This window comes from Oryx dammah, unplaced genomic scaffold, assembly GCF_014754425.2.
Source record: "Oryx dammah isolate SB20612 unplaced genomic scaffold, SCBI_Odam_1.1 HiC_scaffold_27, whole genome shotgun sequence".
Taxonomy (NCBI): Eukaryota; Metazoa; Chordata; class Mammalia; order Artiodactyla; family Bovidae; genus Oryx; species Oryx dammah.
The window spans coordinates 45,449,558-45,463,820 of NW_024070211.1; the positions used below are offsets into that span (position 1 = coordinate 45,449,558).

The following is a 14,263-nucleotide window of genomic DNA, read 5'->3' on the forward strand; positions in this document are numbered from 1 at the left end:
ATCTACTTGCCATGAAGTGATGGGACCAGATGCCATGATCTTAATTTTCTACACGTTGAGTTTTAAGCCAGGTTTTTCACTCTCCTCTTTCATTTTCATCAAGTGGCTGTTTAGTTCCTCTTCGCTTTCTGCCATAATGGTGGTGTCATCTGTGTATCTGAGGTTATTGATATTTCTCCCGGCAATCATGAGAACCCCATGAACAGTGATTGTATGTTAGATCTTACTAATACTTGGATCTGTGACTCTTTGGGGCCTTACAAATCATATTTCTTTGATCTGTCTTTTCTTGTACTCATGCTACATTATTTTAATTATTGTAGTGTTTGAACATATTTAGAATACATTAAAATTCTAAATTATAGAATCATTAACATCTTTGTATTACTAGATTTTTAAATCTAAATATCCTTGCAGAGTCCCTAGAATGATCTACAAGACCCTACACAATGGCCCTACTGTATCTGCAACTCCTCCTACCTTCAAGTCCTTCCACCCACTGCCTCTAATGCCAGGCATGCTCCTGCCTCAGGGGTTTGCTACTTACTGTTCCCTCTGCCTGAGGTCCTCTTCCACTACACACCCACGCAGTTCATGCCTCACCTTTGTCAGAATCTCTGTTCAAGTGTTCCCTTCCCAGTGAGCCCGCCTCTCATCACTCTGTTTAAAATAGTAATTCACCACCCCATGGCGGCACTCCCTATTCCTCTTCCCTGTTTTATTCTTTTCCAACATTTTCACTCTTTGACAAACTTGGTCAAAGAGTTTGTTTATTGCCTCTCTTATCATCACTAGAACATACACTCCGTACTTATCACTTTTTTTCTTCAACGAATCCTTATTGGCTAAAATAGTGCCTGGCACATAGTAAGTAGGGCTTCCCTGGTAGCTCAGTGGTAAAGAATCCACCCTGCCAATGCAGGGGATGCTGATTTAATCCCTGGGTCAGGAAGATTCTCTGGAGGAAGAAATGGCAACCCACTCTAGTATTCTTGCCTGGGTAATCCCATGGACAGAGGAGCCTGACAAGCTATAGTCTACGAGGTTGCAAAAGAAATGGACACGACTTACTAATTTAGTTGTAAGTTGGTTAAGTTGGTAAGTTGTGACTAACCAACAGCAACAACATAGTAAGTGCTTAATAAATACGAGTAGAATGAATGCCTTTCTGGCTTTTGCAAGTCTTTATATCCTTTAGTAAATCTTATATATAAATCCTGCCCAATTGTTAATGTTAATGACTTTTTATTGTTGCTATTTTAAGAATAATTTCCCCTAAAATATTTTCCATTAAATGCTTATTGCTAATACATAGGGCAATTGTTAATAAGTATATTTTGATTTTATAACTGATGACCTAGTTGTTCTATCTTACTATTTCAAGTTTCTTAGATGATTCTCTTGGGGTTTTTTAAGTAGACAATTCTATAATCCATAAAAATTATATTCAGTCTTTTTTCCTTATTGCATTAGCTAGAATGCTTAGAAAATAATGGGCAGTCTTGCCCTACTCTAACTTAATGGTGATGTCACTAGTATTGAGCAAAGAAAAAGTATACAAGTTGTTGATCTGAAATTACATCATGATGGGTAATTATCATTCTATTCCTATTTTGTTCAGAGTTTAAAAACTAGTAATTGATGTTGAATTTATAAAATGCTTTCTTGACATCTATCTTTATGGTATGTTTTAACTTGTTTTAAATTATGAATATAACACTTTTATGGTAAGAAATACAGTGAAAAGTTTGAGCAATCTTCCTCCATTCCAGTTTCAACCACTAAAAGTAGCTACTTTCAATAGTCCCTTTTAGATTTTTCCAGATTCCTCTAAGCACACACAAATTTATACATGAACAGTGCTTTTTTTCCTAAATGAGATCATATATTGTTCTGTAACTTGCTTTTCTTCATATATGTCTATCTTATACTCTAGACGTTTGCATACTATTTCACTTTGTAGTAATAATTTAGCCAGTCTTCCATTAATGGATATTAGTAACCAGGCTTTCACCCTTTCTATTATAAGTCTTGCTGCAATTAACATACTGTTACATACATCTCTGTGAACTTGGACAGAGTGTGTATTTCTAGTGTACTTTTCATTTTGTTACTAGGATGAATCTTTTGAAGGAAATTTTTTATATTCTTAGTTCCTAAGATAGTCTATGGAAGTGAGTTAAATCTTGTTTCTATATAATATATTTAAAATGGTATCTCCTCCAAACTCGCCTTTAACAAGTAAAAACAATACCACAATACCACAAGTATTAAGATACATAATAAACACTTAGTTTTGTAGTATTTATATTAAATTTTAAAAAATTAACATTAAACCATTTTGAGCCATTATTTTTCTCCACTGGAGTAACGTAAATTAAGGAAATCAGACCTTCTTGTCTATCCCACCTTGAAAAAGCAGTGAAGTTCATGACTCTCTCAAATAAGTTTAACATAGTTTTTATTAACCAAAATGGGTATTCGCCTTCTGGATTAACAGTCTTTTTTATTCTCCAGCCATTTTTGTTTAATTTGCAAGTGTAGAAAACTCAGGATAAATCAATCTTTGCATACTAGGTCTTACTTTGTAGAAACCAACTTCAGTACCTTCTAAGAAGGCTTCTTCTACTTTGAAGAAGGAAGGAGCTAACTCACGGATGCTGGTGAAACCCGTCATGTTTCAGGAAGGACATGACACCTTATCCACTGTACTCCCCACCAAGTGATGGCCAGTAATTGAGAAAGTTTAATTTGAATTGACTCAAAAGGAGAAAAAGCTGAAAAACATCTTAGTGGGCTGATTTTAATTGGGGCAAGGGAAGTCTGTCTTCTTTCAAGGCTACTTCAGTCATTATGTCGTTCCGTATTGACAGTGGGGTCTTGCATAGGTCCTGAATTTCTACCATGTGTCAGCTGGCTTCATAATGTCAAATCCTGGGGGTGAAATCCTCATCTCTAAAGTCTCTCCCAGCTAATGAGTCACTTACCTGCTAATCCCTTTGTAAACTGTAGCATAAGAACCTTCACCCAGCTTCTCCAAGTTCAAGTAAGATGAAGCTGCCCCAAAGGGGAGGCTCTTCCTCTGCATAAGGGGAATGAGGAGTGAGGAGGGGGGAAAGAAAAGAGCATTTTTTTAGTGCTGACTTTTCCCCCCAGAGAAATTAGACAACGTTGCAGAATGTGCTTGGGAAGGTCTGCTCAGTAATTGTCTTGGAAAAAGGGCCAGCCTTCCTAGACAAGTACACATTAAATTCCTCTTGATCAACATCAGCTGCTTACTCACCCACTGAAAACCTTGCCTCAGATCCTCTTCCTGAAAAGAATCGCTGTTACTCCGTGGCCTTTTACTCTTGAACTTCCGGGCATGCACAGCCTGAAGTCCCCTGAGGTGAAATGAAGTCATGGAACATGATGCTTCTTTTAGGTCTGTTAGCTAGAGAAAAAGGAAAGTGCAGGAATAAAATTTATGCAAAGTCAAGACAACGGCTAGCATAAACCACTTTTTCGTTATTTGCCTGATGTTAACTCTTCAAATGTTTTCTAAGCTTCGCACACTTCCAAAATGTACCTTTCTTGAACATCAGTTCCTTTAAAAAAACAAAAAACCCATAATGATATCAGCTGCTAAAGCACAACATTCTTTCTTTACCTAAAAATCTGTCATTAGACACTTAGGTTAACCTAAATTTCTCTGATGGATGGGTTCCAATTTTTCTGTTAAAGCTAGACTTTTCTTTTTCTTGTCCCTTTAATTTACCTATTTAGGGGAATAACTTTCCTGTACAGCATTGCTGATAGCCATGAGCTAATTACTGAAATTTTTAATCCATAGGATACCAAATACTACAGCTTGTTTTTTGAGGTTCAGCTTGCTAATTTAGTACTTCAGAGATTTCAAGAGAATAACTTTCTTGACTGCAAGGCAAGTGAATTTTGTTCAGCCCAAAGCATAGGGTTATTTTTCCCTTTTGGCTTAAAACAAAATCCCCAAATTTGATAACAATAGCCACACATTCTTTGTGACTTTAATAGAAATTTCTTTTTATTGCCTTAGTCCTAATGCAGGAAAAGCAGACCCTGCTACAGAAAGGGAGCCTCTGAACTCTGTTTATCAGTAGAGAGAGATGCTCCTGGGATATGAATACCTCGATCGCAGCCTCCGTCATCACAGGCGCACTCCTCTGACAGCTGTGTGCGTTGCCTCCCTCCCAACAGCGATGGCAGCTGCATCCAGGCTGCAGAGCCTTTGCACACAGCTCTTGACCCATAATCTTCTAGGTTCAAGGAGAACACCGGCACTTGAGCCTCTCTCCCTCTGCCTCTCCTGTCCTTGTTCACTCCCTTTTTTGCCAGAGGTCAGCAGTGCGGGAGCTTTCATATGACTCACATGAGGGCTGTCTGAAGCAGCCTCATGACTTCAGCAGTTTTCCTTGATCAGCTAGAGTATACCTCAGAAAGGCAGCCGCCTGCATTCATATGTGCACAATGGACACCAAGACAGCTAACGTTAGATAGAATAAACTTTGACACAGCTCAAGTTCTTCCAGCCACAAGTTAGTGCCACTGGTATACACCTTTTTAATGAATTTGCATTGCTTATCCATATTACTGAAGGTATTTATTAGATTTTCCTGGACATGTTGAGGAATATTTTCTCCCTGCCTTTTATGTGAAGGTATTTTGTTTTTAAGACTACAGAATAAATTTGCAACCTAACCAACTTTTAGTAGTCAAAGAAACCACAGAACCCTAGGAGGGAAGGAGAGCTAAAGATATCTACTCCATCTCTTTGCCTTCAAGTAACAGTGTAACTAATAGTCCCAGAGGGGTACCCATTCATTCACTGATTCAAAAGCTATCTAGTGAGCGCCTGTGCTCTTCTTAACAATGTTATCCAAGAGTGGAGAGACAGGAGTTTGCAAGAAATATTTTCTCTCCCTCTCTCCATCCCTCTCCCGGACTCCTTCTGTCCACATAAACGTAATTAACATTTACGAGTTCCAGAAAAACATCTATTTCTGCTTTATTGACTATGCCAAAGCCTTTGACTGTGTGGATCACAATAAACTGTGGAAAATTCTGAAAGAGATGGGAATACCAGACTACCTGACCTGCCTCTTGAGAAACCTGTATGCAGGTCAGGAAGCAACAGTTAGAACTGGACATGGAACAACAGACTGGTTCCAAATAGGAAAAGGAGTACATCAAAGCTGTATATTGTCACCCTGCTTATTTAACTTATATGCAGAGTACATCATGAGAAACGCTGGACTGGAAGAAGCACAAGCTGGAATCAAGATTGCCGGGAGAAATATCACTAACCTCAGAAATGCAGATGACACCACCCTTATGGCAGAAAGTGAAGAGGAACTAAAAAGCCTCTTGATGAGAGTGAAAGAGGAGAGTGAAAAAGTTGGCTTAAAGCTCAACATTCAGAAAATGAAGATCATGGCATCTGGTCCCATCACTTCATGGGAAATAGATGGGTAAACAGTGGAAATAGTGTCAGACTTTATTTTGGGGGGCTCCAAAATCACTGCAGATGGTGATTGCAGCCATGAAATTAAAAGACACTTACTCCTTGCAAGGAAAGTTATGACCAACCTAGATAGCATATTCAAAAGCAGAGACATTATTTTGTCAACAAAGGTCTGTCTAGTCAAGGCTATGGTTTTTCCACTGGTCATGTATGGATGTGAGAGTTGGGCTGTGAAGAAAGCTGAGTGCCGAAGAATTGAAGCTTTTGAACTGTGTTGTTGGAGAAGACTCTTGAGAGTCCCTTGGACTGCAAGGAGATCCAACCAGTCCATTCTGAAGGAAATCAGTCCTGGGTGTTCTTTGGAAGCAATGATGCTAAAGCTGAAACTCCAGTACTTTGGCCACCTCATGTGAAGAGCTGACTCATTGGAAAAGACTCTGATGCTGGGAGGGATTGGGGGCAGGAGGAAAAGGGGATGACAGAGGATGAGATGGCTGGATGGCATCACCAACTCGATGGATGTGAGTCTGAGTGAACTCCGGGAGCTGGTGATGGACAGGGAGGCCTGGCGTGCTGCAATTCATGGGGTCGCAAAGAGTCGGACATGACTGAGCGACTAAACTGAACTGATCAATATATTAATACAGTGACATGTCAGGGCACGACCTCAAGCTAGTTTGCAGTCTTTGAACAGAACTTTTTTCTCTCATAGAATCCTAAAGGTCATTGCCACTATAACGTACTAATTAGAATGAGATGGAAAATAAGATACATATACACATGATCATTAAGGAAAAAATAAGAGTCATCTCTTTTATCACAACAATATTTACATATATTTGATATCTGAATCTTATAAGAATAATTATAATTATTGTAATTATTCAGATAATTTAATTATGAGCATGTGTGAAGCTTTATTTCAAAATTGTCACAAGAGACCTAGTACAGGTCAAGTCAAAGATTCACTCAAATTAGAGATATTTAGCAAAAGCAACAAAACAACAAAAACAGACTGATTACACTAATACAGAGAAGAGAACATTTGGTTAAGTGATTAGACTTTTGAGTGATAATCAATAGATAATGAGAAAAGCTAGTTTCTCAAAATGTTTAGAATTTAACATAATATGCTTATAATACTTAATAATTTTATCAGAAATTCTGATTTCTTCCTAAACAATCATGAATTTTGTTATACAAAAGTTATATCCCAGACAAAAGTTGAGAAAGTTATCCTTTATCACCCTCTAATTATCATAAGTTTTAGAATTTTTAAAAGATTAGTATTTTTATTAGGCTAGGGGTTAATCCACTGAAGTCTCAAGTTGCTAAATTAGAATAGTCAGGTTTTTTTTTAAGGTTTAAAATGGTATATTTAGAAACTGGAAAGTGCTACTGAGGTAAATTGTGAAATACCCTTTAGAATTTTAAAAAATAAAGTAATTTATGGTCTTGCTTAAAGTCAAGGAAAAAATATTAGATGCATTAAGATGCTTTCTAACTCTGTTTAGTAAATTATTTTTCTACCAAAGACATGGAAAACTTACATGATTTAATTTAGAATTGTGAATCAGACCTGGCTCACGTGCCACTGCAGGTTGGTTGGACCTACCACAGGGTCTGGCTGGCCTCTTAGTGGGAGAAAACCACACTGCCACTCTGCCACCTCATAGACCAAAGAGCTCCTCAACAGGAAGTTGACGAGGAGAAACCCCTGTGTCTGGTCACCAGTCTGAATGGACCAATACAGGCTCTGGCTTCTCTAGCAACTCTGCAAGGGCCAGGTGACACAGTCGAGGAACACCATGCAAGGACTTCCATTATGAAACCAGCAGGGTTCCTTGTAGAGCTGAAGCCAGCTCAGAAACATATTCAATTTATGCTCTTCTTTCCCTCCTTTACTTCCTTTTCCCTCTCATTTCCACTTCCCTGGGATCGCACATGACCCCTCCCCATCAAAATTAAGTGTTTGTATATAAGCTTTTGCTTGAGGTTCTGTTTTCAGAGAATCCACGTTGACAAATGGGAACCATTTTTCTAATTAGTAGTAAAATGATAGGTTCCAGGCTAGATTCTCCCACGTACAATTTTGCAGTCCTTTTTTTCTCTCTCAACTGGTGTGTATTTAAACAGCTATGTTTAGTTGAGCGTTTGTACTTTTTCTAATAATATTGCATTCTATCTTTATTTCATTTAGCCAGATTATTAGGAATTTTGGTCTAATTATAATCTTTCTGGAATATGTGGATTATTATAAACATTCAACAGATGTTAACATGAGAAATAATATGAAGTCTGTGTCAGAAAAATTTAAAATAATCCACATAGGTCCAATGGAATGCAGCTATAATTTAAAAAGTCTCTATATAATGAAATGCAGTGATCATCAAAATAAATTGTTAAGTGGAAAATGCTTTTGTGTGTTACCTTTTGTGGCAAAGACTTGTGAGGAAATTAGTAAGTTTTACTAATAGTTGCAATATTACTATTACTATTTTAAAACTGTTACTGGTATATTTTAGGATTAAACATGTAAGTGATTATTTAATGTCATTAGAAACCAAACTTATCAGCTTAAGAGAAAATAAACATAAACATCAGATTGAAGACATCAAATAAAAATTATGTAATCTTCAATTTAATTTGGAAATATTGGTATAAATGTTTTGGTTTTGATTTTTTTCTCTTAAAAAAATAGCTTCTGTAAACCAAAAAGATACAGATATAATGACAACTCAATAGCAATGAGCAGTCCTGGTGCTCAATTTGTGATCTCTAAATACCATTTTCCATTAAAAAGAACCAAGGATCCATGGAGGACTGGTGGCTGAATGTCTGGAGCATGAAATATAGAAAGTTATCAAGAAATTCATCAAAAGCTCATCTTAAGTCAATGAAGTCACGTCAAAAAGGACATAGGATCCAAGCTGAAAGAGTCTCATTTGGTCTAAGAGGGGATGATTTGAAAACCAAAAAAGAATAATGGCTACAAAGGGTTGGCACACACCAAATACATAAAATCCATAACTTTATAGTTATTTGAAATAAAAAGGACCACTTGGAGGTTTCAGTGCAGCAACTCATTACTCACAATATTGAGAAATAAAGGGGAAAATCAAGTACTTTCTTTGTCTCTTCTATACAGATTATTTTTCCAGGGTTATCAAGTAGTTAATGAGGGGGAAATTCTTCTTCATGGAAGAATTCCAACTAATAAATGCAGAAGAAATGACAGAAGTAAGAAATTCACTATTATGCAGTCCCTAATGCAATAATACTTCAAAAGTGAAAGTGAAGTCGCTCAGTCGTGTCCGACTCTTTGCGACCCGTGGACTGTAGCCCACCAAACTCCTCTGTCCATGGGATTCTCCAGGCAAGAATACCGGAGTGGGTTGCCATTTCCTTCTCCAGGGGATCTTCCCGACCCAGGGATCGAACCCAGCTCTCCCACATTGCAGGCAGACGCTTTAACCTCTGCACCACCAGGGAAGCCCCCAAAGCCTTCAAAGCAGCGATCATTAATGGATGTTAAAATGGTTAGGTGAAAGATTTTTTTTTAATGTTTGTTTGGCCACACCAGGTCTTAGTTGCGCACTCAGGATTTTTGATTTTTGCCGCAGCATGCAGAATCTTTAGTTGTGATATGCGAACTCTTAGTTGTGGCATGTGGGATCCACTTCCCTGACCAGGACCTCCTGCTTTGGGAGCATGGAGTCTTAGCCACTGGACCACCAGGGAAGTCCCTAGGTGAAAGACAGATAAGGAATTCTGCAATGAAGGGTCAGGTAGACACCAACTGAGTCCTCAGATCAGTCTTAGCTCCACTAAATTTGGGACATCCAGACATTATGTGCCTCCTGATGTGATGATACAACAGAAATTGCACAGCATCACTTGTGATGTATTTTTGACTAAGGAAAAAAAACTTAACCTGAAGCCAATCAAATATCTACATCTAAAACCAGACTGCAAGAAACACAGAGAACAGAAAAGTTACATAATGCCACAAGGAAGCAAATCCCTAAATCAGAAAGGTCAGTAAACCTGATTTCTCTTAAAGCAGCAATGGCACAAAAAGAAAAAGTCAAGAGACAGGACACACTAACGCAATATGTAGACCTTATTTGGATCTTGATTTGAATAAGCAAACTGCAAAACAGTTTCTTTTTAGAAAATAAATTAACTGTAAAACATATTTCCCCTCCAGCTTTACTGAGGTATAATTGACAAAAAAATTGCATGTAATTAAGATGTACAAGGTGATGTTTTGATATATGTATACTTCGCAAAATGTCTACCAGAAGGAAGCTAATTAACATATCAATCCCTTCACAACTTTTGAGTATGTGAGAACAATTAAGATCTACTCTTAGCAAATGGCTCAGGCAGTAAAGCATCTGCCAGCAATATGGGAGACCTGGTTTCGATCCCTGGGTTGGGAGCATCCCCTGGAGAAGGAAACGGTAACCCACTCTAGTATTCTTGCCTGGAGACTTCCATGGACAGAGGAGCCTGGTGGTCTACAGTCTGTAGGGCTGCAAAGAGTCGGACACAACTGAGTGACTTCACTTTCTTAGCAAATTTCAAGTATACAATACACTATGGTTAACTATAGTCACCCTGCTGTACATTAGAGCCCCAGAATATATTTATCCTGCATATCTGAAACTTTGTACCCTTTGACCAACATTTTCCCATTCCCCCCATGTCCCAACCCGTTAACAACTGTAAAATGACGTATCTGAGACAAATATGGGTATGTAAATATGGTATTAGATGACATTAAGAATTCATTTTCCGTGTTGCATGATGATTGCGTTTTCAAAACAATTATATGGTTAAAGATGAATACTCAAGTATTTGCAGGTGAAATGATTTAACTTCCTTGCTTTGAAATATTTCATAAAAATAATATTGGGGATAAAAAATCACAAAACTGGTAAAAATGTTGATCATTGGTTAAGCTGAGTGATGGCTATAGGGAGGTTCATTTCTGTGTGTTTAACAATTTTCTAAACAAGACAGAAAAAGAATAACAGTTTTGAAAATACATTCACATGAAATGCATGCATTTGGATTATTTATTTATTTCCTTATATCCCTGCCTATTTTCAACAAGGTGGGGGCCAGGGGGAGGCTTTAGATAAAAGTACAGTAGTAATAGTAATGGCAACAGTTACCATATCAGTGCTTATTGTATGCCAGACTCCAGGCTGATCCTGCAACTCCACGACAATGAGTAGGTACCAGTAGTATCCTCACTTAATCATGAGGGAACTTAATCATGAATCTTAGAGAGTTTAATTAACTTTCCCAAGATTAGGTTTGGGTTTAGTCACTAAGTTGTTTCCAACTCTTTGTGACCCTATGGACTGTAGCTCACTGGGCTCCTCTGTCCATGGGATTTCCTAGGCAAGAATACTGGAATGGGTTGCCATTTCCTTCTCCAGGGGATCTTCCCCACCCAGGGACTGAACTCGAGTCTCCTATGTTGGCAGGTAGATTCTTTACTATTGAGCCACCAGGGAATGTCCCTTCCCAAGACTACTAAACTACAAATAGTAGAAAATATTTAAAAAGCAGCTCAAAGACTACTAAATTCCCTAGGTTTTATTTAATGAGGACACACTGATAATTATATTTGCATAAAGAGCACAAAATCTCTCTCTTTGGTCTCATTCTTTATTAATTATTAGGCCTGCATTTAAACTGGCTTCCCCATGTGGTGCAGTGATAAAGAATCCATCTGCCAATGCAAGAGATGCAAGAGACTCAGGTTTGATCCCTGGGTTGGGACGATCCCCTGGAGCAGGAAATGGCAACCCACTCCAGTATTCTTGTCTGGAAAATTCCATGGGCAGAAGATCCTTGTGGGCTACAGTCCGTGGGGTCAAAAGAGTCCATGGGGTATGAATGAGCGACTGTGCACATACATATTTAAATTTGTTATTATATTTAGAATAAATCAGTACTAGGTAAGTGACTCTAGTTTGTTAATCAGGAGGCATGTGACAGCAACTTCCGTCCAATACAAGCTAGAGTACGATTCTGAAATCTCTTGCCTTATTTCTTCCTGGAATTCTTTGACCTGACACTTCCACATGCTGAGAGTGCGGTCTGCTGACAACAAGCAGAACTGCAAGCGCATGGCATCTGGGTTTCCTTTGCACCTTTACATGCATCTGTGATCTGTAATTACATCATACTATCATTGCCTGTTAGGGTGCTATTTGTTTCCTTGTACTCAGTTTTCATAATGAAGCTGATGGTGTAAACCCCAGTGTTACATTTTATTTCTACTTCCTTCAAGAAAGAGTAAATTTTAAACCTGAGGAATTAACGAGGACGTTTGTGGAGTAAGATGGCCATTTTCCAAATTTCACAAGTTCTCACTGATTTAAGAAGATGACTTTGAAGCTTGGGAACTTCAGCTCAGTAATGCACAATGCCCCAGTTACAGTTTTCTAGACTTAAATTCTGTGCTGTGCTCCTGACTCTGACACTTTTGGACTCTGCCTCACATTCAGGCTCTCCTCACATCCCAGCTTTCCCTGTTGTGGATCAAAACGGTGAGCTACAGATAGAACACTGAAAATGCTGAGCAATTACATATGTGCAGACCCATATTCTAAAACCACCTGAAAGCAATGACAGGTTAAGAGACATTTCACAAGTAGGAAAAAAAATCTAATTGTAAGGTGTTCCTGTGACAGAATGGCTTAGCTTATGAAACTACCAAGTTACACTGAACTTTTTACCTAAGGGGCTATCCTGGTGGCTCAGATGTTAAAAAATCTGCCTGCAATACAGGAGACCCAGATTCAATCCTTGGGTGGGGAAGATTCCCTGGAGAGCGGAATGGCAACCCACTCCAGTATTCTTGCCTGGAGAATCCCATGGACAGAGGAGCCTGGTGGGCTACCTAAAGAGGTATACCTAAAGAGGATCCTTTGTCTAAAACTGCCTGAATCCTTGGGATATTTGTAGATGAAGGGAAAGTAGAAAGACACTATTTCCATTATGAGCAAAAAATAAAATTCTTTTTCTAGAGACTAGATATTTCCCTGTTATGCATAACTAATGCATAACAAATTTGAATTTGTTATGATTGCTTGTTTTAATTTCTTGAGTCTTGATTTATTAAGGGAAAATTCCAGAAATGATTTAACAGATGCTGCTAAGTCGCTTCAGTCGCGTCTGACTTTGTGTTACCCCATAGATGGCAGCCCACCAGGCTTCCCCGTCCCTGGGATTCTCCAGGCAAGAACACTGGAATGGGTTGCCATTTCCTTCTCCAATGCATGAAAAGTGAAAAGTGAAAGTGAAGTCGCTCAGTCGTGTCCGACTCTTTGTGACCGCATGGACTGCAGCTTACCAGGCTCCTCCGTCCATGGGATTTTCCAGGCAAGAGTACTGGAGTGGGGTGTTAAACTGATGATTTAGTGCCAAATGAAATGGGGGACATCAACAATATTATAATTTTTAAGAGGAGTGATTTCACATTCTTTTTATAAACAGAAGATCTGTATTCATACCATAATCACTTTCCATGATGAGGCAACTGATCATATATTTAATCTAAGTATTCAGGCTAAAGGGAGGAAAAAATGACAATAATAAGGCAGACACATGGTTTACTTGTGTTTACTCATAACAATTCTGTAGTCAGAAACATTAAACAATTTGACCAAGGCCACACAAGAAAAGGTGGTGGAGTTCAGTTTGGTCTCTCAGTCGTGTCCAACTCTTTACAACCCCACGGACTGCAGCACGCCAGGCTGCCCTGTCCAACACCAACTCCCGGAGCTAGCTCAAACTCAAGTCCATCGAGTCGGTGATGCCATCCAAACATCTCGTCCTCTGTTATCCCCTTCTCACCCCACCGTCAATCTTTCCCAGCATCAGAGTCTTTTCCAATGAATCAGTTCTTCACATCAGGTGGCCAAAGTATTGGAGTTTCCTTCAACATCAGTCCTTCCAACGAATATTCAGGACTGATTTCCTTTAGGATTGACTGGTTTGATCTCCTTGCAGTCCAAGGGACACTCAAGGGTCTTTCCCAACACCACAATTCAAAAGCATCAAAAGCACTCAGCTTTCTTTAAGTCCAACTCTCACATCCCTACATGACTACTGGAAACATCATATCTTTGACTAGACGGACCTTTGTTGACAAAGTAATGTCTCTGCTTTTTAATATGCTGTCTAGGTTGGTCACAGCTTTTCTTCCAAGGAGCAAGCGACTTTTAATTTCATGGCTGCAATCACCATCTGCAGTGATTTTGGAGTCCCCCAAAATAAAATGTCACAGTTTCCACTGTTTACCCATCTATTTCCCATGAAGTGATGGGACCAGATGCCTTGATCTTAGTTTTCTGAATGTTGAGTTTTAAGCCAACTTTTTCACTCTCCTCTTTCACTTTCATCAAAGGCTCTTTAGTGCCTCCTCGCTTTCTGCCATAAGGGTGGTGTCATCTGCACATCTGAGATTGTTGATATTTCTCCCGGCGATCTTGATTCCAGCTTGTGGTGGAACCAGGATTTAAATCAAAGAAGAGCAGCTCTGATGTCCATACTTTAAATCTACTTGACCATTTTCCTTCTTGATCTAAATTAAGAGTTGGGAGATAATGTCACAGCAAAGACTTTCCACATCTGCTCTTGGTCTCCGTTTTTTATTAGGCATTGCCACCTAATACTAGCTTCCCTGGTGGCTCAGATGGTAAGGAATCTGCCTGCAATGCAGGAGATCCTGGTTTGATCCCTGGATTGGGAAGATCC

At 38.9% G+C, this 14,263-nt stretch overlaps 1 protein-coding gene across 2 annotated transcripts in view; it reads right to left on the reverse strand.

The window, feature by feature from the left end:
* Window positions 1-4,308, reverse strand: part of CDK15 (cyclin dependent kinase 15) — a 91,079-nt gene extending 86,771 nt beyond the window's left edge. For both annotated transcript variants that reach the window (XM_040228792.1, XM_040228791.1), the window contains exons 1-3: window positions 4,146-4,308; window positions 3,284-3,433; window positions 2,988-3,082 (exon numbers count right to left, since the gene is read on the reverse strand). In XM_040228792.1, the coding sequence (XP_040084726.1) occupies window positions 2,988-3,082; window positions 3,284-3,433; window positions 4,146-4,268 (368 nt within the window). In that variant the 5' untranslated portion in view covers window positions 4,269-4,308. The remainder of the gene's footprint in view (window positions 1-2,987; window positions 3,083-3,283; window positions 3,434-4,145) is intronic.
* Window positions 4,309-14,263: the final 9,955 nt, after the last annotated feature.